The sequence below is a fragment of the Puma concolor genome, chromosome D3 (genome assembly GCF_028749965.1).
Source record: "Puma concolor isolate L17-30 chromosome D3, mPumCon1.1.hap2, whole genome shotgun sequence".
Classification (NCBI taxonomy): Eukaryota; Metazoa; Chordata; class Mammalia; order Carnivora; family Felidae; genus Puma; species Puma concolor.
The window spans coordinates 38,369,582-38,395,179 of record NC_141678.1 but is presented as its reverse complement, the minus strand read 5'-3'; the positions used below and the strand labels follow the sequence as shown (position 1 = coordinate 38,395,179).

The 25,598-nt window shown below is 48.5% G+C and overlaps 1 protein-coding gene across 2 annotated transcripts in view; it reads right to left on the bottom strand.

The window, feature by feature from the left end:
* Positions 1–2,723: 2,723 nt before the first annotated feature.
* L3MBTL4 (L3MBTL histone methyl-lysine binding protein 4) overlaps positions 2,724–25,598 on the bottom strand; it is a 449,596-nt gene continuing 426,721 nt past the window's right edge. The window contains exons 17-19 of one of the 2 annotated variants that reach the window (XM_086682502.1): positions 17,165–17,334; positions 7,029–7,091; positions 2,724–4,334 (exon numbers count right to left, since the gene is read on the bottom strand). In XM_086682502.1, coding sequence (XP_086538628.1) covers positions 4,167–4,334; positions 7,029–7,091; positions 17,165–17,334 — 401 coding nt within the window. In that variant the 3' untranslated portion in view covers positions 2,724–4,166. Of the gene's footprint in view, positions 4,335–7,028; positions 7,092–17,164; positions 17,335–23,441; positions 25,037–25,598 lie in introns of those variants that run through there. The other variant, XM_086682503.1, reaches the window with a different exon arrangement.

Here is a 25,598-nt window from a genome sequence, read left to right as displayed (position 1 = left end):
TATTCATTAATATATTTATTCATAGGAAGAATATATTTAAAAGGATTCTGAATATTCAAGAATCTATTAACAAATATATTTTTCATGAATATATTTATAAGGAGAATAAGAGGAACTCATGAAGAATGTATTTTTGAATATTAAGGATATATTCATAGGAACACTTCATATTCAAGAATATATTTTTCAGCTCTGGGAGTTGCAGAGACAAATGGAATATTCTTTAAAATGATATGAAACAAAATGTAATGCAGTGAAAACTCAGTATTTCAAAAGGAATGTGCAAATGTGGCAAGTCGGTCATTTGCTGGGTGGTTAAGAAACGTTTCTGGATCAGGAGTCAGACTTCAGGATTCAAGCCCAGATCTCACTCCAGAGCCCAAGTATTTCCCCCTATATTTCCCTGCCTCCAATGGCACTCAACAGGAGATCCACAAAGATAACTCGATCAGGAAATCCCAGGGATGTTCAAAAGTCGGCACGCAGCAAGGGTCAGAGGTCACAACTCAGAGCCCTGGGTTAACAGGAGTCAGTCTTCCATGCTGTCACTCTTGGAATCTGTTTAGGACTGGGGTTATCCAAGGTCAGGATCTAATCACAGTCTGGGAGAAAAGAGGTGTTCGGAGCTGATTAAGGAGATATTTTTCTTGGGGGGAATGTGGGTTGTTGGAAGTTAACAGAAATTTATTTTGGTGAAAAAGTAGCCAAAATGAAAAGTATTCAAAGACTGTGGTCTCAGAAGTCCTAAGCTCCCTCAGCATACTTGCTAATGATCTAATTTCCAGCCCCACGATGTGTACTTATGGTGTGTTATACAAATGGTCCTTTAGGGGGACTCTTTCTAATAACCTAGAAGTTTGTATTTCTTGAAGCCCTATTGGCAATATTTTGCTTTGTCTTCGGCTCACTCGTATTGAAGGTGGGAATCAGAAAAGAGGAGAGTAAGAGGCTAAGAGTGGCATCTGGGGGCAGTGGAGGCTTTCAAACCATCTGGGGCATTTCTGGATGCTTCCTGACTCCTGCGGGTGGTGGGATCCTCCTGGCGGAAAGATTTCAACTCTAAGGTTTCCAGCCCGTCTGGAGAGCATGGGAAGGAATTGATTGGAGTCAAAGCTGGACATGGTAGGGCTGAGTCAGGGCAATCGAGGTCGCCCTGCGATCATCCTGGGGTCTGCCCCACATGCTTCTGGGCCCCCTCACACATACACACACCGTGAGCCTCTCGGGGTCCTCAGGAATGACGCAAACTTCAGGAGTTTGTGTGTGGGGATTCCTGGAAGAATGCTCGAGAATCAGATTGCTGTTGCTACCGTTTTCCTGACCCTTACTTAATGGCTACTGTCCGGTGTCAGGCACCTTAGGTGTGTTATGTCTGCTACATTCACACACACACACATCCACAAAATCAAATTAAAAAAATAAATCCCTCAAGGTAGGCATTAGTTTCTTTTTACAGACAAATTACGCCTACTTGGGACGTTACGGAGGTGGGATTTTGAAGTTGAATTTGATGGACTCTCCTCATTCCCTGGGGCAACAAATCACTTACTGTGGGCCGGTGAAGTGCCAGGGACTACATCAAGTGCTAGGAATCGTGATGAACAAGGCTGCCGCAGTCTCTGCCCTCACAGACCCCTAGATTAGTGGGGAGAAACACACAAGTGGTAACGACAGCCAGCGAGGAGCGACATGATGGGGAGGTGCGCTGCAGTGGGGTCTTCCCAGGCGGGAGAGAGGCGGAGAGAACATCTCAGGCAGAGGGAGCAGCATAGGCAAAGCTGAGAGGCCCAGTAGGAGGGTGAGTTTGGAGAGGGAAAGGAGTTCAGGGTAGGTGCAGCCCGGGACGGCAGCGGGAGGGAAGCGCTGTGCCCGGGGAAGGTGGGGCGAGGTGTGAAAGCCGGCAGCGTGCGGGACCAGCATGGACCCGCTCGGGAGCTGACCCGCACCGGGTCGGTCTCCACCTTCAGCGAGTTCGTGTTGGCAGGAGAATCTATAACACAGAAATGGACAGAGTCGGACGTTTGGGTTTCCTGGCTTGGGCAGCTACTCTGCTGATATGCTATTGTTCACTCAGGTGAGGATACTAGGGTGAGGCCATCTGAGTTCCTTTCGAGTATGACAGGGTGAAGGTATCGGGTGACAAGCCGGGTGTCCGGCAGGTGGCTACGTACCTGGATAGAGGTCTGCCTGATCACACTGTCATTTAGGAACACAACTTTTCAACTCTCATTTGGCTTGGTGTTGTCTGTTCTGTTAGATCCTTGTGTTGAAATGACAAGTATTAAATATGTGAAACACATAGGGGCACCTGGGTAGCTCAGTTGGTTGGGCATCCGACTCCTCGTTTTGGCTCAGGTCATGATCTTGTCAGTGAGATTGAGCCCCGCCTCGGGCTCTGTGCCGACATTGTGGAGCCCGCTTGGGATTTTCTCTCTGACTGTACCCCAACCCCCCCCCCCCCACCTCTCAAAAGAAATAAATAAACATTAAAAAAAAATACATGAAACATGCATCTCGTGTCTTCCATGGAGCCTATACAATGAGCAATTGTGAGATTCTTTTTAATTTAAAAAACTCCACTTTAACTTCTCATTAGCAGCTGAGTTTGCTTCCCTAAGGAAGCCTATCCCAAGTACTCAAAAAAGGCTGACTTCTTTGGTGGCTGATGCAAAGGTTGTGGCATGGGAACAGGTGATAGCAACATATTCATTAAGGCAGTGATGTGGGGGGTTTACTCTTTATCTGTTTATTCTCATTTAAAATATATTAAATTTTAACACAGCAGAAGCAGGAATTGTACATGGCAGTCTAAAAATTAAAAAACACACACACACACACACAAAGCAGAAAACAAACAGCAAACAAAACTCCATAGAAAACAAAAATTGACATGAACTAATAATATATTAAAATTCATTTAGGTAAAGGTCTGAAAAATGTCACATGTGCACACCTCTTACCGAAGATTTTTTTTTTCTTCAGTGCGCTACAGTTTGAGAATCTCCAAGCTGAATCAACTTTCTTCAACCGTGAGATTCTTAATGAGGCAAATGGGTGTGGTCTGTTTCTTGTCTCCTCCTCCCGCCCCCCAGGAAACAATGGACCTCCAGTTCCACGGGGGCATATGCAGCTGACTGTGGGTGTAGGAAAGTTGGTGACTGTCTTTCGAAGTTGCTGGAGTCTCAGATATAGTCACTTTGCACGAAACAAGTCAGGTCTGACCAGAAATCAGAATTGTTCAAACGACTCACAGCTACCAAGCTCCCTACTTTAGAGATGTTGCCTTTCAGTGCTGTGACTCTACAAAGATATAACCCAGCTGCACACCTGCTCAGAGAGAGCGCGGGGCCAATCCTCCTGAGGCCTCCTCGGAGCGGAAGCCAGGAGGGTTTGGGGCGGGAGGGTAGCTGGCCCACGAGCCTGTGTCAGGGGAAGGGCGGGTCTCCCTGTGCCCCCAAAGAGAGCCTGCCACGCACTGCTAGCAGGCACGGGTCCGTGGGGTGGTCCGATCAGCTTCCGCTAAATGCCCAGGCTGAGTGTTCTGGTGCTCCTGGGCTCGTTGCGGGAGACACTGGGAGTGCCAACAAGAAACGATTCATGGGACAAAAAGGAGAATTAATGAATCGTGAAAACATGTGCTTATTATTATTATTTTTTTAAAGATTCACACTTTCCTGAGTAAAGTACACAAAAATCCCACATGAAGTCTTTTTAAAGCACCAGGCCTCTACCTCTTAGACTCACTGCACCCAGATGGCAAATCTGGGCCAAGCTCAGATGTTCTGGTGAGAATATTAACAGTGTATTGGGAATGCTGTTTTTCTTCATATTTTACCACTTGAGAGTTTCATGCTTGAAAAATGGGAAATGGTGAAGGAGAAAGCTGAAATGTGTATGCGTGGGCTTCTTTGGTCTGTTCGTTGCACCGCATCGGAGCTGAAAGGACCCCGCAGACGATAAAGATGTTCCTAAACCACACGTGGGCCTCTGCGTCCTTGGCATTGGCTCAGCCGTCAAAACCCTCTGAACATCTCAACCACGACCACTTTAAAAGGTCCAAACTAAATATGGATATGACCATGGGGATATTAAAATCAAATTAACGTAGGCCAATCTTATTGCTGGGAGAACAGGTCCTGGTGGCCTGGCCGGTTCAGGCGGTGTGTTTATCCTCTGGCTTCTTGGCCTGAGAGAGAATCTTCTTCAGTGAGGTCCTGGGAATTCCTGAACATGAGGATAGAATTGTAAATTTTCAGTGCTGGACCCAGCTTGATCTTCATCACCTTGACGATGTCTGTCTGTGTCAGAAGCAGGAAGGCTTTGCCATCGATCTGCTGCAAGTAAAGAAACATCGTTTACCCTCTGGGAACTTTTGGGTGCTGAGCTGTGTGACACCGAACGGTTTTGGCCTCCCTGCAGAGCTCTCCAACGGCAGAGAAAGACGGCACCCTCTCCCACGGGGTCCCAACATCTGCCCCGCTCTGTGCTATTGCCCGAAACTCTGTTGAATACGAATTCAAGATACACTCACGGTTGCCAGGTTAAATTTCTACTGTTATGTTTCAAAAATCTTGTCCTGAATTTATATAAAGAAACTTAAAAATAGCCTGCTTTCATTCACCAAGTAAATCTCCAGGAATTTTCCCCAAGAGAACCGAGTTGCAATGTGTACATTCTAGTGTTATTTATTGGAAACAACCCAGCATTTCAAAAATGGCAGAAGCACATAAATTCTGGTATCGCCTCGGCTGGGGGACCAGGCAGCCACCGAAATTCACGTCTCAATGAAACACTTAATGATTGAGCAAAGTTTTCATCCATGGTTAAGTGACAAAGCATGACATGATGACATAGAAAGATCTTAGCTTTAACCCGTAAAATTAAACATGCACGACCACATGTATACACATACACAATGAAAATATCTGAAGTCTTGGGGCGCCTGGGTGGCGCAGTCGGTTAAGCGTCCGACTTCAGCCAGGTCACGATCTCGCGGTCCGTGAGTTCGAGCCCCCGCATCAGGCTCTGGGCTGATGGCTCGGAGCCTGGAGCCTGTTTCCGATTCTGTGTCTCCCTCTCTCTCTGCCCCTCCCCCGTTCATGCTCTGTCTCTCTCTGTCCCAAAAATAAATAAACGTTGAAAAAAAAAATTAAAAAAAAAAAAAAAAGAAAATATCTGAAGTCTTTATGCCACACGTTAAGCAAAGTTAGATTTTTCTGGTGGAATAGTGGTTTGATTTTTGCTTTCTCCTTTGAACTTTCCTGCATTAAATTTTTTTTTATAATAAATGCTATAAGCAGAAATACATACAAAATAAATGTTTTATTTATTAACTTTTAAGACGTCGTGGTCTGACATGTAACAGCTTTCCCAAGATTCATAGGATGGTGAGTGACCCCCATGCAGGCTTTTCCCACAGCAGACTGGGATCTGCTCTCAGAGTTGGAGTCGAAGGGACTGTGGGCGTGTCCGGCACCCATATCAGCTGTTTACAGAAACTGGCGCAGAAAGGTTGCTGGTTCTAGACCCAAGAAGACAGAATGAAAGGTTTTTCTACGGTAACACCCTTCCCTGAACCTAGCACTGTGGTTCTAACCCTTTTTAATTAACGGTACAAACTCGCAGTATCAATGTCTCACTGAGGAAGTAGGGATTCCCCCAGGGACCCCGGTTTTGAAATCCAAGTTTAAAATGTAAGTGACAGGCTAAAGTTTTAAAGTTTTAAGGAAGTGTTAAAAGGCTTCCTGTGCATTTATGATAACGTCTGTTGAAGAATCATCCATTTAGAGAACAGAATACCTGGATCACTTTGCTAGGCACTGAAACACACTAATCCTAATCTTTAAAGGTCTCCTCGAGAGGAAGTCTGTGTTTTACAGAAGAGGGATGAGACAGGTTAAGTGATCTGCCCATTGAGGGACGGCTGGTCATAAAAGCCAGGTGGGAGCAATTTGACCTGCAACTTGACCTGTGGACAAGGTGGGTCCTTGGCATTGCTTAATGCAGGGATCGACCCCTATGTGCAAGGCCAGCCCAACCACACCCGAGACCTGCTGGTCGAATCTCATGTTTCCACTGGCAGCTACCCACACTGCTACCATACTGCCCTCTACCATGATGCACAGTTACTGGGGAGGCCCGGCTCAGGGGGGTCCAGGACCAAGAGTATTTTCCCTGATCCATTCATGCCCTGACCTCTACAGAGGGGGAGGATGTGCTACAAACTGGAGTCTCTAGAAGTGTGGTTTTCTTGGAGACTTCTGGAGCCATGATGGCGGCTCTGGAATCACCCAGATAGAGGCCGGGATCTGACTGCCCTTTTCTTGCTGTGCCTCAGCTTCTTCATAGGTTCTTGTGAGGACCCAAGAACAGCGGTTGTAAAGTGCTTAGCACAGGGTCCAGCATAGGGCAAGCCCGCGATAAACAATAACCACCATATCTGCACTATTATTCTGTAGCTGGTCTCTTCTGGGGTCCCTAGAGCTATGGCTACTAATTCCAGGAGAAACATTAAGCAGTTTGGTACATTCCCAACCACCAGGGGGGTAGGAAGCAGAAGCCCCATGGAAGGATTTTGTGGCCTCTCTGCATTCTTCTTGGAGCAGGTGCAGAGCGGGGATGTACAGGAAGTTCCCACTCTCACCTCGGAGTAGACAAATCCTCTCCCCTCCCTGGGAGGGGGTTCATGGCGGGAATCCTTCCTCCTCAGTGGGACCTAAAGTTATCATGGTAGGGCCTTCACAACGCATGTAAGGATTAAGTAATTGACATGTTCATTTATTCTTCCAGCAAACTGTCTACTTCTTGAGCACACTGTACGGGCCAAGCACCATAGCATTCTGCGCCAAAGCCCAGCTGAACGTAAGCAGGTCAAAGGGCCTGGGCCTGATGGCACCACTGGGCTCCTCCCTGCCCGGACCCCTTTATCTTGCCTACCCAGCCTGTTCTTATTTGCACATATGTAGATGAAAACAAAGCACTTCTGGGTCCAGAAGTATGGAAATACATACAATTTTTGCATTTCTTACCTCTTTCTTGAAGCACTTGGCGTGTTCTTCACAGCCCAGAAGAGACTGTACAAACTCAGCCACCTACAGTGCAAGATGAAAAGCCTGACTTAAAACATGCACCTGAAATAATTTCTTGGGTTGTAGTAATACCATGTTTGAGTAAAATAGACTTCAAATCCCTCAAACGCTCAGGATTTAAATAGTAACTATCAAGTCACATTAGCATTTGCCAGCTCAGAAGTTAGACCAGCCCCCGCCAGTATCTCTTCTAGCCTCTTATTTCCAGGCTGACCTACATCGGGTTATAGTTACAATGACAATGACAGCCTCCTTTTGTGCAGCGCTGGCATTCTGGAACCTGCTCTCCTCTGATCCTCCTGTCCTGTCAGGGAAGGCAGGAGGGAGTGGCCTTGTGTGTAGCAGTCTTTGCAGTGACTGTCAAGGATGAGGACCTGCCCATCTGGCCCTTGGGCAGCCCTGAGGCCCCATCTATCTGAGTGTTACCTGTGCCCAGACAGCAACAGGGACTCAAGGGATCTATGCTGAGTGAGTTCCCTCATCAGGGACAATGAGGCTGAAGCCCGAGGAAGTTGAATGACTTACTGGAGGTCACACATGGCGGGGAAGTACCCCGGACATTTTGGAAATCAGGTTTTTGGACTCCAGACCAAATCACTCTCTTCAACTTCATTTCCCACTCTTTTCCCCTCGCTCCCCAGCTACATATGCCCCCAGCTCCTTTTAATTAGAGAAACCCTTGGCTATAAGCACAGGAAGCTACTGAGTTTTCCCAGTTGGTGCTTTCAGGGAGCTGAGCCACCAAACATAATAAAGTGTAGACTCTCAATGACCAAAATGGCAAGAGGATTCTGGCCACCCTGGCAAGGTCTGGCATGGTTGCAGCACAGGGTGAAAGTCATGCCAGAAGGCAATAGTAATGAAACCTGGGAGGTAATGTGTATAAGAGGAATGGCCTTGCTTTCTGTTTTTAATTTTTGGCTGTCTCGTGCTGACTGAATTGTGTGCATTTGACACTTCTCTCCCCGTCTGATGGAAAAGGCCCACAAGAAGACGGGAGCTCAGGGCCTTGTATCAACACAGTCTATAACCCACGAGCCCTAGGAGTCCCCAGCCCCCTGCAGGGAGATGACAGTGACACTGACCCTCCCCATACTTTGCAGAAGAGAACATCGTGGCGTTGGCGATCTCCGGCTTACAGGGCGGCCAGGAACCAACACCCACAGGGCAAACCCAAGGCCTGACACCTGTATGCACACCCTCGACTCATGGCTATATTTAATCTAATGCGTAGATTTCAGAACATCTTTTTCGGGCCAATCAGCATGTTGGTGTCTACTTTACTCACCTCTGATGCCGCAAGTATGTTTTATCATGAGTCATTTACAGTCATCCTTCTAAAGTGCAGGATGATGAGAATTAAAACAACAACAAAAAAGATCTTCCCAAACCAGCCGGAACGCTGCCACACAATGGCATCCTCAAGCCCCAGAAGCACCTGGGAGGCATTCCGGTTCTGAGCTGCTTCACTGGAGCTCCCGGTGCTCCACTCAGCCAGGAAGCTGAGCTTCTCTGTTGAGTTAATATGATTTGCCCTTCTTAGGTGGATACAAAGCATGGAGCTGAGGAAAGCCCTGGAATGCTGCCGGTCCAGCTGCAGAGACACAGTCACTGGGGCAGGTGACAGCAGGGGCTCAGAGAGTTTGTAGGGCCTGGGACGCTGCGTGGCGGGCATAGGCCCCTTATTCCCTGGGCTGCTCTCTGGCCAAGTACGCCCGACCTCAGCTACGCGTGAGGCCTCTGCTGGGTGCTGGAGGGCAGGACCAGTGAGCAGGTCCAGCGTGAACATCCAATGAGTTTATGGTTGGATCAGAGGTGGGAGGATAGATGGAAAGTGGCAAGTAAGGTCGGCTTACTACTCACACTGATACATGCTCAAATGCGCTAAGTTCCAGAGGCGAGGTGGAAAGGCTATGGGTTCCTGGCAGGGACAGATGGCATCTCAGATGGGAACTCAGAAGAGGTGTGATGAGGGAGGTGGAAGCTGAGACAGGCACTGTTGGGTGGCAGTGTTTCTACCCCGGGGCGATTCGGGGTGGACAAGCAGAGAACACTTTCTCGGCACAGAGCCTCAGGGTCAAGGCCGAAAGCAAGAGGCACGGTGCACATGTTCTGAGCAGTGAGGAGTCCAGTTTGGCTAGAAATGCCGAGCAGAAGGGGAGACATGGGGACAGGGGTGGGTAGGGGTGAGGTGGCGGCCGTGTGGCTTCTGGTGTGGGTTTGCACTTCTACCTGCCAGCTGCAGGGAGCCCTGGAGTGGTGGTTCTCCATCGTGGCCACACCTCGGGATCATCCGGAGAGCTTCAAACACGAATGATGGCCAGCCTCAGGCCACACAGACTCCGAATTAGCCAAGCAGGGTGGGACCCAAGTGTGGGGCATACATTTTCAGATTTCCCGGTTGACTCTCATCTGCAGGTGGGGCTGAGGACCCCGGCGCAAGAGAAGGCTTGAGAGAGGATCTGGCAGTGTTGGATGGACTGGGCAGGACGTCAGCTGGGAGGCACTGAGGGCCTGGGGGCTCCACACGGGGCAGAGCACAGGGTTGAGGCAGGTGGTACCCCATAGGAAGAATCCAGAGATCTGCCTGCAGGCTGGGCGTGGGGCAAAGGGAGTCGAAGCCGGGTCCAGGCAAAGTGTTGAAGAGTGGGTTTCTCCAGGCCAGCGCTACTGACTGATGGGGACTGACCATTCTTTGCTGTGGGGCCATCCTGTGTGTTGCAGTGTGTTTAGCAGCAAGCCTGGCCTCCACCTGCCGGGTGCCAGTTGCACCCCCACCCCCGCACTGTGACAACCAGAAATGCGTCCAGATGTGGCCCACATCTACCTGTTAAAAGCCACAGCTCTAGGGGCGCCTGGGTGGCTCAGTCAGTTAAGCCTCTGACTCTTAGTTTTGGCTCAGGTCATGATCTCACGGTTTGTGAATTCAAGCCCCGTGTCGGGCTCTGCACTGACAGTGCAGAGCCTGCTTGGGATTCTCTCTCTCTCCCTCTCTCTGCCCCTCCCGTGCTCTCTCTCTCTCTACCCCCCCATTGCAAAATAAATAAATAAATAAACTTAAAAAAACAAAACAAAACAAAGCCATGGCTCTAAAAGGAAGGTTTTCCTGAGATGGTTCTTCCACAGGGAAAGGGGCAGATTGTCAAGGCAGGAAAATTAAACATAAAGAAGCAGGAGTAGGAATTAGCAACAGATACACATTTTGTTGCATCTCAGTCACCAGCTCCCGTGGGAAAGCCCTGCCAGCAGTAGGGAGCCTGGGCTCTCCACAGACAGTGAAGTGCTTTGGGAGAGGATCTTTTTAAATTTTTTTTCTCAACGTTTATTTATTTTTTGGGACAGAGAGAGACAGAGCATGAACGGGGGAGGGGCAGAGAGAGAGGGAGACACAGAATCGGAAACAGGCTCCAGGCTCTGAGCCATCAGCCCAGAGCCTGACGCGGGGCTCGAACTCACGGACCGCGAGATCGTGACCTGGCTGAAGTCAGACGCTTAACCGACTGCGCCACCCAGGCACCCCGCGAGAGGATCTTTTTAAAACACACGTTCCACAAACTTCTGTTCATGGCAGAAGTGTGTGTTGCTTTGTTGGTTTGCATCCGTTAAAATGTCCTTTGCTGGGAAAATGGGAAAAGAATCACATTCCCCCTCCTCAGCATTGTTAGCCAAGCAACAACTGTCCGTGTCAAAGGTAGACTGGATTTTTTTTTAACTTTTTTTTTTTTTTAATGTTTATTTATTTTTGAGAGAGACAGAGTGTGAGCAGGGGAGGGGGAGAGAGAGAGGGAGATATAGAATCCGAAGCAGGCTCCAGGCTCTGAGCTGTCAGCACAGAGTCCGACGTGGGGCTCAAACTCACAGACCGCGAGACCACGACCTGAGCTGAAGACAGACTCTTAACTGACTGAGCCACCCAGGCGCCCCTAGACTGGATTTTTTTTAACAGGAATAAATAACTTGTCAGGGCAAAGAGGAGCAAAGGGGAAGCCGAGTGGCCCTCAGCTGGGCCCCGTCACGTCCCCTCCCTGCACTACCTCCCTAGGGCCTCAGGAGGCAGGGTGGCCACAGCCCCACTGCCTCACCACGTGTCTGGAATCCTCTGCCTCTTTGGAAAGAGACTGTGATTCTATTCAATCTGTCCTTCTCCAAAGTCAAAAACCAGTTCCATGAAATCTACTGAGGCCGACTTCTCTGGCCAGAATTTAAAAATATCCAAAGGCCTTGATCATTATTCAGTGTCATTATTCAGTACTGTTAGTCAGTATTTATTCACTCTAAGAATAAATTATATTTTGAGCTTTAATAGAAAGCCCATTTTGCTACAAACTTTAAATGTAAAGTGGTGAGCTCTAACAAACCATAGAGTACTCTCAGAAAGTTTCCCTCACATGCTCCCCTTAAAAATATGTTTACCTATTGGGCAAACGTGAACTATTCAGATGAGCGTGAACTCCATGAAATAGGAAACTACCATCTGTTTGCCTGCATCCAAGATGGCTGTGTGGACGCGGGGCTGCTTTTCTAAGGTGAATGTGCTACTGTTGGAGCCTGGGGGCGGTCGCCCTCCGCCTTGGCCCCAAGAAGCCCACCTGGTGTGGAGGCTGACTGGCGCTTGGTTCCCCAAGGGACCTCATTCTCATTCCTCAAGGAACCTCATTCCTTGTTCTCAGGAGCGAGGCGTCCCTCAGCGAAAGCCCTGGCTTTGTTTTGGAAGGACAGGGAGGTGAGTTCTGCGGATGACACAGCAGTTGGGAAAGACTAAGAAAGATGACCCTGTGCCAGCTCTCAGATGAGCCCATTACTTTCCCCAACTTACTTCCCCCGGCGACCTACTTTCCCTGGCATCCTCTTGGAGCTCAGCAGGCCTGTTTCCTTCAGTGGGGCTGCTGCTCCCTTAAATCTTTCCAAACGGTGGTGTTCTCTATCTTGCTGAGCCTGTAGCTGTGTGCCTGACTGCACTGGCTCCAAGTCCACTGGGGACCATGCTTCCAGCCCGGGTCTCATTTTTTAACAGTGGAATCTGTTATTTGCCCTTTTTTAAGGGCCCGATTGTATAAGGCTGCTATGCTTAGTTAGCAGTATCCTGAATTTTTCAAAACACTCCCTCCTGTTTAAAGATTGCTTTTAAAGCGACCGCCATCTTTTAAACTTAATGGACATTTAGGGAGCGCTTGGTTGAGGCTATGGCGATTTATATGAGCTGCTTTAAAAAGCATTTTTGCACATAAGGAGTAAAAGTGCCCATGTGTGCACCCAGCATACATGAACCGCACCTGTGGCTCTAAGGTGCACACGACCTCACCTCTTGCCCTCCCGTGCCCACACACACCGAGTAGGAGGGTTCTTCACAAAATACACCTCCCCATTTATTCGCTCAGACACCTACTCTGCACAAGATACTTTACTACAATGGCATAAAGAGACATAAAGATATTTTAGTTCCTACTCTTAAGCGCTTTTACTCTTTTACAGAATATTACCATGGCCCACAGTCAGAAATACACATCACACTGACCATAACTCGAGTGTTTGCATAGACCCAGATGTTTCTAACAAAGGTTTCACAAAATAATAACCCTTACTACAATACATGGTCTTTCATTCTAGAAGCACCGCATTGACTTCATAGCCTACCCGTGTTTCTGTAAACACGGCTCTGGTAGGAACAGCCGCAGTGACAAAGGAGTTAAAAGTCAGCTCCCTTGCTCTGGGCCATGTCACCAAGGCCCTGTGCTGGCTTCTCTTCACAAGTAACATGATGCAGCGAGGAGAAGGAGGTCTTCCTTCCCAGGCCAGGACAGCAGACGAAAGGGAACGTTCTTGCTCTTCATCTTCTTCCACAGGCAGACTCCTGCCTTGAGTCTCCCTGAATGGCCCTTAACACAAGGACACAAGTCTGTTTTCAATGTATCCTGACTCGGGCTCCCATGGTTCCTCTCCAATACTTTGCCTAACGAGAACAAAACACAAAAGGATAGCACCCCCCCTTTGTCTCCTCTTGCCCTGTACTGACTTTTCAAATCTTCACTGCCCTATTCCCGTTTCTAATGTGGTGTCTAAAATAGTCACAACCTTGGGGCGCCTGGGTGGCGCAGTCGGTTAAGCGTCCGACTTCAGCCAGGTCACGATCTCGCGGTCCGTGAGTTCGAGCCCCGCGTCGGGCTCTGGGCTGATGGCTCAGAGCCTGGAGCCTGTTTTGGATTCTGTGTCTCCCTCTCTCTCTGCCCCTCCCCCGTTCATGCTCTGTCTCTCTCTGTCCCAAAAATAAATAAACATTGAAAAAAAAATTTATAAAATAGTCACAACCTCTATTGTTGGAACGCACTGGAATGCCCCCGGAAGCGAACCCCATCGGAGAGTTGCCTTATTTTCAAAGATACAAACAGAACCGTCATAAAGCCCACTGTCAATCCATCCAAGATTCTTCTTGAGACCCTATTTTGTTCTAGGAAACGTGCTACAAGAGTGTGAGAATACAGAAAGAAATTTAGGACGTGGTCCTTGTCCTCACGAGCATTTGGTTAGGGAGATTTCAAGATTATGATATATCATACATTAGGCGATAAGCCAAGTGGTTTCTCTGGAATGCATCCCCGAGGGAAGTCATGGGTACAGAAGCATCACGACAGGAGCACTTTATGAACACAGCCTTACGGATGGTTTTACTTTTAACATAGAAAGTTCTAAGGCCTCTTTCAGCAATAGAAGGCTGGGGCTCACGAGAACTCGGGAACTGTGACCTTGCCCTCCTAATAATCATTGATGGCACCCTCGGTCTCCCCCACAGCAAGACCCTCCCTTTTGAGGCTCCCCTATCCTGCTGAGACTTGCACTGTGACCACTACTGCCTCTCATCACTCCACCCCCTCGCTTTCCTTCAGTGCCAGACTTGGGACTCGTCAGATCTGAGGTCCCATAAACTTCCCAGGCACTGCTTAATTTTCCTAGAATGGAGGTTCTGTTCTCTTTGGATGATGGTCCTCTTGAGACGTTAATAAAAGCTCTGGCGCTCCTCTTAAGGGCAAGAAATACACATATTGTACACATTTTTTCCAGATTCCCCAAAGCCCAATTCCACAGCCCCAGCCAGGAGCCCCGAGCTACATCTGCTGTCTGTGCCCTGCTGAATGGAACACTCACCACCTGCCGCCTCTGACACTTCTCTTTCCGTGGACTTGCTCCGCCACCGTCATCCCCACTGACCTCCATCCTTGACGGCTCTCCTTGGATGGTCATGCCCTCCGTGAGGGCTTCCTCAGCGCCCCCCCCCCCATCCATTACTGACACCTCATCCGGTATTTCCGCCCCCGGGAATGGTTGTTGCACATCCACTGCTGTAATGTAATCTGCAGGGACCTCTCACTCAGAAAAGACGGGGTCTCTCTCCCAAAGTTTCATTTCGTGTGATGGCACCACTACTTTCCCCTTCATTCAGGTGAACTCTATGGACCATGTAGCTCACATACCGCCATCCCAAGTCCTAAACCGTGTGGTGCTGCGTCTACAAGTGGAATCACATTTGGCTCATTTCACTTCTTCATCTTCAATATCTGATCTATTTCACTGTGTTGTGTTACGGCTTTCGACTTTAAAACGTCTGCCGACTCTGGGTGGTTTTTGCCATGGCAGCTCCCGGTGCAGGCCCAGATGATTCTACACCAGGAGCGTGGCGGTGCCTCCTGGTTGGTCCCTCTCCTCCGCCCCTTCGCACGCTTCCTCCTTCCGCAGGTGGGTGTGATTCTCATGCCCCCGAAGCACATGTCCACAGGTGATTTTCTGCATGAGAACCTCAGGTGGCTCGTACTGCCAGTGCCCGGCCTCACACCTGGCGCACCTTCCCCATCCCAGGGCTCTTCTATCTGTGCCCCAGGTCCACAGGGTGCTTGGTGGGTAAGACGTCAGCTTAGGACCTGGCTCTGCCTGTGGGGCCCTGAGAAGTGACTCAGTCTCTAGGTGCCTCAATTTCCCTGTCTGTAAAATGGGCAAAATAAGAGTCCTTGTCTCACTATCAGTACCTTAATAGTGTTAATGTCATCATCGATGTTAGTAAAGGATGCGCTCGCTGTACATATGCTATCAGTGCACACGTCATACTTTCATGCAACCTTTTGTCTTTCCTTATGACTGGAATGGTCTCCCTTCTTTTCTCCCATTGGATATGTTCCACTTCTGTTTCAAAATCCAGCCTATGATGCCTTTGTCATTCAACATTCATTCAACAAACATTACTGGCTTATCTACTAACTGCCAGGTATAGTGAGACGTTCTCAGGATACATATCAAGTGAGTGGAATAAGGTCTCTACTCATCTGGTCAAGGGTCGGACAAGTGAGCATAGGTCAGTGACAGAAGATTCTCTGAGGAAAAGGGGGGTGCGGAGAGGCTCCTGCAGGAGGTGAGCACTGCGCCGCTGGCTGGCAGAGTAGGAGGGGCTACCTGGGGCAGGGGTATAAAGTGTGCCAGTGTGAGGACACCACGTGGGGGCTGCAGCCCAGCGCGGGAGAAGCACGAGGGGCGCGTGGGCAGGGAGGACGGCCCACGCAGGTTCTAAGGCCCGCGCAGCTGAGGACTCCGTTTGGGGAGCCGGGATCATGTCAAGGTAGGCACAGACACACCCAGAGCTCACACCCAAGGTGTCTCTTCCGTGTTCACCCACTGGCGGGTCTCGGCTGCTCTGTGAACGTGAGGCCGGGGGCTGGAGGTGGGTGGCTGCCCTCCCCGGGACATGGGCCTCGGCACAACGGCGATGAGGCGAGGGAAGAGAAGCCACTGTCACTCTAACTTAAAACGTGGTACAACCTAGTGAATGGCTTGAAAGTCAGGAACCAGGGATTGCCGCCGAGCTGTCAGGGGAGCTCCCCATCGTGTGCAGGGCTGTTACAAGGCCAAAGCCGCACACGACTGGATCACAGACACGATAGGTTTTGACCTAGTTGGCTTGGTCGTGAAGCTGCTGCACGCTTTGTAAACCAGTAAAAGTTCATCAACAAGGGGCAGGGGGCCCGACCCCGCATACTCTTTAAGGAATGGGATCATGTTTAGTTGCCACAGGCTGGCATATTTGGTCAACTCTCCGTTACCAGTGCCACGGGGGCACTGGAGGGATCGGAAGGAGAGGTGGGGCGGCGGGGTGTGCCGGGGAAAGCCCCCGCTGCTCCAGGTGGGTTTTGTGAGGTGCCCGTGAGGAGGCGGAGGGACCAGTGTCGCCCCAAACCTCCAGCCTCCGCACGGCCTTTGCCACTGTGCCTCGTCCGAGGCTGCGAAGGAAGGCCGAAGCCAAGGTTAAGTCGAGCTGATTGCAGAAAGTGCTCAGTGAACATTCTGTGACTAACTTCACTCCAGCTCTACTGTTATCTTGTCCTCAGAGCGACCCACGGTTTTCCTTCATTTAAAAAAAATTAATTAAGGCCTGACTAGTGGAAATAATACCTTTATTAAGAGAAATGTCAGAGAGTGTATTCCTTAAAAGAAAACTGCTTTACATATGAAGCATTTCTGCAGCATTACAGCAAGCAATGAGACTTACCTGATCCTTATTAAAAAGCAACATTGTAAGGAACATTTATATTAAAGTTGGATCAATTTTCCCATGTGTACCGCATCTTATGCAATGTTGTGATCTAATTCACTTTAAAAACCAACCTAAGGCTAACCGATCATCTGTGGCTTCAAGTAGACAAATGGGCAGCACAGAACTGCTCAGTAATGAGAACAAGTGAATCCTCTGGGGCCCTCCAGGTGCCCCTCAGCACAGAACAGAACATCCCGGGGGCGGGGGCTCCCCAGACAGGATGCCAGGGTGCAAAGCCTAAGATGCTTATACACGTGTGCTTCCCCAATGTAAATCTGTGATGGGGGACTGGAGGCTTGGGCCGATGGTGGTGGAGAACAGAGGTCATTCTGGGATACCTCGGGGGAGAGGCCCAAACCAACTGGGCTTTCCTCACTCTCTCCAAGTCATGCCCGCCTTCTCCCTTAAGTGTGGATCTTAGATTTGCTGCAGTGGATTCAGCGCCTAGGAGAAACCCTCAGCAGCCAGGCACGCTCCCTCCAGGCCCCAGAGCAGCCCCGCTCACCTCGTCCACTGTCCACCGGGCCACCTCGCCTGCCTGGATGTTGGCCACGCCTGGAAGCAACTTGCAGTGCTGCTCCCTGCCGAGTGGAAGGTCCCGGAAGGGGTGGGCCGACATGGAGGACATGAAGACGGACTGGTGCAGCGCCTGCTGTGTCTGCTCAGCGGAATATTCTGAAAGAGAGGCGGGGAGTGAGCCGCACACAGAGCGCCGCCTGGGTCAGCCCCTCCGCCTGGGGGGGCCCAGAGCCAGGATAGGACAAGCGCAGGCTCAGTGGGGACCCTGGTGTTCCGGTCGCTTGGTATCATCGCCGGGAGGAGTCCCCAAGCTCGGCCCATGCCGCCGTTCTGTTTCAACACAACTGTCGTGAGAAATGGACCTTATATAAGGCCCAGGTGACTCTGGCTATTTGCTAAGCAAGGTCAAATAATCTCTACGAGACACTGCTTGATGCCAACCAAGAGTTAGCCTGTCACTGCCACTGGCCTCTCTCTCCCTATATCAGGAGTCAGAGGAAGCCAGCCTCACGGAGTGTGGCTATTAACTGAATCTGCACACCGACCCCTCTGGGATGTGTGTGCACACAAACAGCGACTTCTTCCTGGCAGCCGCCTCCCATGGCTCCAAAGACACAACGAGCCCAGGTCCACATCTGGCTTCATAGGTCCCCTGGGGGACACTGAACATGGAATGCGGCTCAGGGTCCCCGTGAGAATCTGGGTGGCAGCTGCCGAGATAGCTCCCCGCAGGACACGACCACCTCTCGGGACTTGCGGAAAGCGGCCACACTGCGATGTGTATACCCCGACCCAGGTGCTCTTAAATGGGTGCTCTCTCTTCAGAGAAAAAGCTCTGAATGAGCCGTGTTCCGGGACACGGGAAGGGTGGCGCTGCTTGCTTGCTCAAGACTATCAGTAACGGGTAAGACCTCACTTCTGCCTCTTACTTCTCCCCAGGCTTGAGGAACTGGTGTTCCACCTTCAGGAGTGACTTTACTCTTATGTTATATCCCAACATGTAGATGGAGGCAGAGATCTCAATCCTCTAATTATTTGCTTTGAATTTATAAATGGATGCGGAGCAAAATCATCCCAGAGATTTCGGAGAACACGCGTGCCTTTACGAGGTCGTTTGAAAAGGCACTTTTGACACGCATTAGCAAAATAAACCCGTTGATATTCTTAAGATACTTTGAAAAGGAAGACCACACACACAAAATGCTGTAAGCCTTCTAAAAGTGTACCTTTCCCGATGCAAATGACAAGTTAAGTAAGCAGGAGCTGTAAAGTCTATTATGATGGTTTGTCTTTTACTAACAGAGTCTGAAAAGCTATTATGCAAATATTTCTACCTCAAATTAACTACAGTTTTTAGTAGGTGAGGCTGACCTGTACCGTGCATGGTCACACAGTCATACCCGTTAGTAGTCAAGAGGTTCCAGGCTAGAAGGAGCCCATCCGTCACCACCCTGACTGCTTGGCACAGACATCCTACACAATTACCAATGCTTGCTGTCTACACAGATAAAGAGGCGGCGAAACTGCGGCCTTCTCCCAAATTCTTATGCTCCAGTTGCAAGCGGCAGCAAGTTCATCTCTAAATGCTGATTGTCCAACACTGACCTTTTTAGTATGTAAATAGGTTATCTCCCTCCGTGTAGTTCAGCCAACAGTAAGTATGGCTGCCGGCTCGGAAGGGAAGCTTCACACCTTCTTTGAAAAGCCAGTATGCTTACAAACGTGAATGTTCTTTAATGAAGGTGTCAGGTTGGACAGGAGCATGGGCCAAACCAGCCCTGAAAACCCACGGCAGAAACATCCCAGAACAAGCCTGCAGTCAAAGCCACACAGTCACTGAGGGCCTTCCTGGGAGCCAAAGAGTTAAAGCTATGTGTTCAGAGGGATTAAGACCTGAGCCAAAGCTGGGCTTTATTCTGGAAAAGAATCACTGCATCAATCAATTGGTTGTTTTCGCTGAAATAGCGTGGACTTAAAAAAAATAAAAAAATCACATCTGTATCTCAAAACCCATGCCCTGAGTAAATCAATCATGTATAGTTTCCAAAATGTATAGGACTCTGAGAAGACACAATTAACGAGCCTTATATTTCAGAGGTGCAAAGATGTTGAGTGATGGTGATTAGATTCCTGTGATTCACAAATAAAAGCTGAAGGCATTAAAAATGTAAAAGAACCACTGTGCTCCCAAGCAAGAAAATTTTCCACACTGTAATTTTGGAAGCAAATTGCCTTGGGAGCCAAGGGGTCCCCTTGGAAATACATCTAATGTGTGGTTGCCAGCACTGACCAGCCCTGGGGCTCCTTGGTATGCTGCTTCTCATGGCTCTGGGCCCTGGGAGACAGGAGCCGTCAGTCAGTTCAAGAAATAAGATGGTCCACAGGTTACAACGAAAGATAGAGAGCTCCAGCTGTATCTTACGCACTTGAACTCAGGAGGCTTTATGCTGTCTATGGCTTTTGAATTCAGTTAACTGTGTCCCTATTAGATCAAACTATTTGATTGAAGGGAGGCGAAAGCCAAATTTCTCGAAGGATGAACAGAACTCAGTGGAGAATAGGTTCTGTGGCACAAAGTGAGTCGTGCCATGGCAGTGGGGACAGGTCTGCAACCATCTTGCTGGGGTGCCCACTCCCCCAACCGGCTTGGAGTTTCCATGGGTATAAAGGGCTCCTGTCTGCGTACCTACAACCTCACATTTTGGGGAATGCTTGCCAGAACCAGTTACACGCTAAGCACAAATAATATTCTCCTCTTACCAACTTTACAAAATGAAATGGGAAGACTGACAGTTGAGCCTTCCTGCTCAAAAAGACAAGAGTTAGGTTAGGGAGGGAGTCTGTGAGCAGGGAGTTTGGAAGAACCAGTCTGCCAACTCCAAGATACAACTGGAATTGGGAGCTCGTACCACCCAGAGCTGGCGGGAGGGGAAAGGGAAATGTGCATAAGGCCATAGTGTGGTCCCCAGCATGCTGTAACTAGTCGTTAAGTGGTTAAGTGCTACTTTAAACTTGACTGTAAGCTCCTTGAGGTCGGGATTGAAGCTCTATGAAGGGATGATGCATTATCTCAAGTTAACACAATCCAAGACTAATTTTCCAGTAGTAACAGAAGACAGAGAATGCATTTTGGAGAGTGTTTTATGGTGGTTGTTTTGCCTTCTTTTACCATTTTCCAGGTCCAATTTCTTCAAAGCTGATGATTTTGGGGTGAGATCTTCATGTCTAGCTGAGAGAACGCTGGGATGGGCTTGCCTCAGAGGACTGCGGCACCGTGGGGGGTGGGGGAAGGGAAGGGCCCACATCAGCTTGCTTAGTGGTGAAACCTGGTCCCCACACAGTTGCTGGGTCACCTTGGATGAGATACTCAGCTCCTATGTAACAAGGGTTTTTAATTGGGGTAATGATAACACTGACATCCCACTGAGTTGTTGGAATTAGAACAGCTTCTGGAGTATAATGAATATTCAAATCATGTCAGATATTACATTACTGTTACAAGTGTGATAAAAGAGACGAGCTCAAAATGGAGTCGCTTGCGGTCAGGCCCACATCAGCAAACCAAGAGTTCATACCGAACCTAATTTCCTAGTTTCCTAGTTTCCACCTCTCCAAGGAATATAATCTCAACCAGTCAGTCTGGAATCTCCTGGTGAGGTAATCTGCCTGACACAACCCTGCCATCCCCCAAACAAAGGTGACTTTACCTGAAACAGTCTGCCTTTGCTTGTCCCTGCCCACTTCTGCCTATAAAAATCTCCCACTTTGTACAGCTCTTTGGAGCTCCTTTCTATCTGCTGGATGGGAAGCTGCCCAGTTCACAAATCGCTGAATAAAGCCAATGAGATCTTTAAAACTTAAAGTGGAATTTTGGATTTTCTGTTGTTTATTTATTTATTTAAAAATTTTTTTTAATTTTTATTTTATTTATTATTTTTTTAATTTTTTTTCAACGTTTTTTATTTATTTTTGGGACAGAGAGAGACAGAGCATGAACGGGGGAGGGGCAGAGAGAGAGGGAGACACAGAATCGGAAACAGGCTCCAGGCTCCGAGCCATCAGCCCAGAGCCTGATGCGGGGGCTCGAACTCACGGACCGCGAGATCGTGACCTGGCTGAAGTCGGACGCTTAACCGACTGCGCCACCCAGGCGCCCCCCAAAAATTTTTAATGTTTATTTTATTTTTGAGAGAGAGAGTGAGAGAGAGCAGGGGACGGGCAGAAAGAGAGGGAGACACAGAATCTGAAGCAGGCTTCAGGCTCTGAACTGTCATCACAGAGACTGACACAGGGCTCAAACTCACGAACTGGGAAATCGTGACCTGACCTGAAGTTGGATGCTTAACTGACTGAGCCACCCAGGTGCCCATTTTTATTTTTAAAGTTTTTTAATTAAAAACAAAATTTAAATGTTTAATTTGAGACAGAGAGACAGAGAGAGGGAGGGAATGTGTGCGTGTGTGTGCATGTGTGTGCACAAGTGGGGGAGGGGCAGAGAGAGAAGAGAGGGAGAGAGAATCCCAAGCAGGTTCTGTGCTGTCAGAATGGAGCCCAACTCAGGGCTCGATTTCACAAACTGTGAGATCATGACTTGAGCCAAAATCAAGAATTGGATGCTTAACTGACTGAATTTTGTTTTTAAACATAAGATATAAAGATTTTTTAAGTTCTAACAATAGTGAATGTTCGGACATACAAAATTTCCAAAGCCCGCATGGCTGGATATGCCTAAAACCTATGAAAGCTGAAATTCAGCTGAAACCCAGGATCTCCAGGCCATGTTCTGATTTCACACCCAAGTGGTCCTGAAAGGACAGAGTAGTGGTCACCAAGATCACGTGCAGAATCCCGCTGGAAGGCGATGAGTGTGGGATCCCTGGCCACCGGTGATGCTGGGTAGGGCATCTGTTGCCCAGGCAGGCTGGTGCCAATGTGCAGCAACAGGGTAACATGGTTAAAATGCGTGCAGCCTGCCAGCTTTGAAATTATGTGGCTCTTGACAGACTTTTAAAATGTGAGGTGATTTGCATTATTTTAAATTCCGCGCATAAAATTAGACTTTTGAAAATATCCACTTAAAAATCTGCATACATTTTTATCAAATGTGAACATGCTGATTTTAACTTTTTACCAAGCCCAGCACAGCTCATGTCATATTAGATAGATACGCCCTGAATGGTTGCTAATAAATTAAAAAGCGTAAGCCTATGATGAAAAGTATATGCTGTCTTCAGAAACTATTATCAAATGAAAACGATCAGGTCATTCGGTCTTGGGGCTCTAGGAGTAAGCAGAGCCATCTAGATTCGAAGAGGGTGCCCGCCATGAGCAGGGGACACAAAGGGTCTTTCTAACCGGGTAACTTACGGACTTCACCCCTCAGGCCCGACATCCAAACCATTGTCCACCTAACACAGCGGAGGGATATGGGCTGCTTCGCAGTTACACGGCCTCACTGCAGCAGTGATTCCCAGCCAGCTCCCCTAAAGGTCAGCCAAGAAAACTCAGCCTGCGAAAGCAGCCCCCCTACTTACAGGTTTTAAGATTTTAATTAATCAAAATGCCTCTTGCACCAGAAAAGGAAATGCATGCGTAATCCTGGCTTTGCCTTTAACACCAATGAGTGAGTGACAATAGGGAAAGATACCCCTACATTTAAAATGTCTTTCCTTTTCCAGAAAACAGAGCACGTGATATCTGTCACCTCCGTGGTTTGCCATTTGTAGAATGGTTTGGAAGAGGTTTTTTTGCCTCTGTTTTTCTCTCGGTGTTTCTTTTGGGTGTTATGAATTTAAAAAATTTATAATGATGGGTTTAAGGATTCCAGTCAAGTCGCTTCAAGGTTTGGAGCATCGCCCGTTCCCACGGCCAGGGGGTTCAGCCGTGTGTGTCCAGCGCCAGGATACGGGACGCCCTAACTAGCGTCCCAGGGCACTTGGCCGTGGATCGGCATCCACTCAGAGAGGAGAAAATAATCCCATCTCCAAAAACGTTGTCATTACTTTTCTTGCAGAGGCAGTAAATTGTTCGACTCCAATGGACTCCCCGAGGAGACCAGAGTCTCTCTGCTCTTGAATGGGAAAACCCTCGCTGGGCACAGGCCCTCTTCTCCCAGTCCACGGGGACAGCCAGCTCAGGCCGGTTGTGGATGCCGTGTGACTCAGGGGCTGCCTCTCGGGTGAAATGATCAAACAGACGCATGACTGTGGTGTACAAGCACGATCTGCCTCCCCATTCCACGGACTTAAACAAAGTCTGGAGGATTTAGAGACAAAAGGTTTTTAATTCATCTGAAAATAACATGAAAGTAGGTCCCTGATTTCTTCTCTGCCCCTCTGGTTCTTCCAACTTCTGCTCTACCCCCACAAAGGGAGAAAAATCCTTTATGGAAATGCTCTTTAAAAATATGGCTGTTTCTTCACAAAAGCGCACACAACAAAACTGTAGCAAGTGAGTCATAAATGGTAACCAGAGGCTGCATGGCTGGGTCTCAGGTTATTTTTAATCCCACTAAAAACAGAGACCCATTTCACAAGCAACCTTCTCTTCAATGAAAGGGGTAGCAATTCTATTGTGTTCTCTGTTCCAAAAAGGAGGAAGCAAAAAAAAAAAAAAAAAAAAATTGCCATGGGTCCCCATATCTGATTACGTTTTCTCTGGCCTACTGCATAATCCGTGACAGTCCCGGACTGACTTTCCTCAATGTACCCAGCACTCACTGAGAAGTTACTCCGCCTGCAGCACCGAGCTCCAGGAGTGGCTGCTCCTGGAGGAGCAAGGAAATGTTCAAAAGGGGCTTGACAGTTTGCAACATTTTTTCTTCCCGTGATCCCTTTGTTTCTAGGTCTCCGTTCTTAACGTGCTTGGAGCCCTCATTTCTATGCTAACTCGTCTCCTCTTGATTGTAATGGGGTTTGACTCACTCAATCCTTTCTCATTTCTATTTTCTTACCTCCCAGTTTCCCTAAAATGAAAGTGAAAAACAGAACAAGGGGATCCCGAACACCATTGGTGAGACAACCATGCCATCACACCCGAACAGGCATTCAGTTCCCAGCGGGAACTTGGCCCACTGCTGGTTCCTAACCGTGACTTACATTACTACTAAAACAAGTGGGGTGATTGGTCTGCTGACCCACGTTCTACTTCTTCATAACCATGTTATTTGGAATCCATACATTTTTATCTGCAGAGTGCTTTAGGATTGTGGTTATTAGTCCTCCCTCATCACAAACCCGTTTCTTCTGTATTGGTTTTACATGAATGTGGGAGACAAAGCACAGAAATGTCAGAGATTGTTAGGGACTTCCCAGTGGCCTTATCGACAGAATCAGGAGAATGAAGAACCCTGCATGTTCTAGATCTGTGTACTGTCCGCAAAGCAGCCACTGGCCACATGTGGCCATGCAATACATAAGATGTGGACAGTGCAAACTGAGATGCGCTGTAAGTGTACATGTCCTGGATTTTGATGACTTAGTACCAAAAAAAAGAATGTGAAATCCATCCTTCATTTTTTGTTTTTGTTTTTTTTTTTTTTTTTGTAATCTTGATTTACATGTTGAAATGATATTTCGGATATGGGTTAAATAAAATGGCATCCAAAATTAACTTTCCTTGTTCCTTTTGTTATTTTAAATGTGGCTACTAGAAAACTTGCAGCTCGCACGTGGCTAGTGTTGTATTTCTATTGGACGGTGCAGTCTGGAAGAGTGATGACTCATGGCGTCTCTCAAGATCCACACTTGGTGCAGGAAGGGCTGGGTGGCTGAATGGAGTTAATGTGACTCATGTTGATGCGATGATGATGAAGCTCCAGGCAGCCTGCATCCCACCCAGCCCCCGGCAACCGACAACCCTGAGAGAGGGGGAAGACAGAAGACCTGAGATTAAACACAGCCCACTTGGGTGGGGGAGTGCTGCTGGAGACGGCTGCCCGAGCTCCGGTGTTGGCGTCACGGATTACTGGCCGTGACACTGGAGCTGTACGTTGGTCTGGCACACAGTGGAACGGGGGACGCTCAGTGGCTGCAACGTTGGTGAATAAAGGACTGAATGAATAAATGCATGTATCAGGGAAGTAGGCACTGTCTGCGCTTACTACAAACACAAAGAATGGCTTTCAAAACTCGATCAGGAACCACTCAGATTTAGAGCCACTTTGTCTAAAAGTGTCACTGCACACCCCTCCATCACTAAATTCTCAAGGAGCTTGTGGTAACCCGGCTGCTCTTTTCTCACTGGTGACTAGGTACCAGCGGGAAAACGGACACAAGAGCTTTCAAGTTTGTAGACTCCCTATGGAGTCTATTTTCTGAGGGTCCTCAATGCCCCACTTTTGGGCTTTACAGTTCATCACCTCTGCTCAGAGCCAACTGGCCTTCCCTCCTCAGCCCTGCTCCCTCACTCAGTGAAAAGTC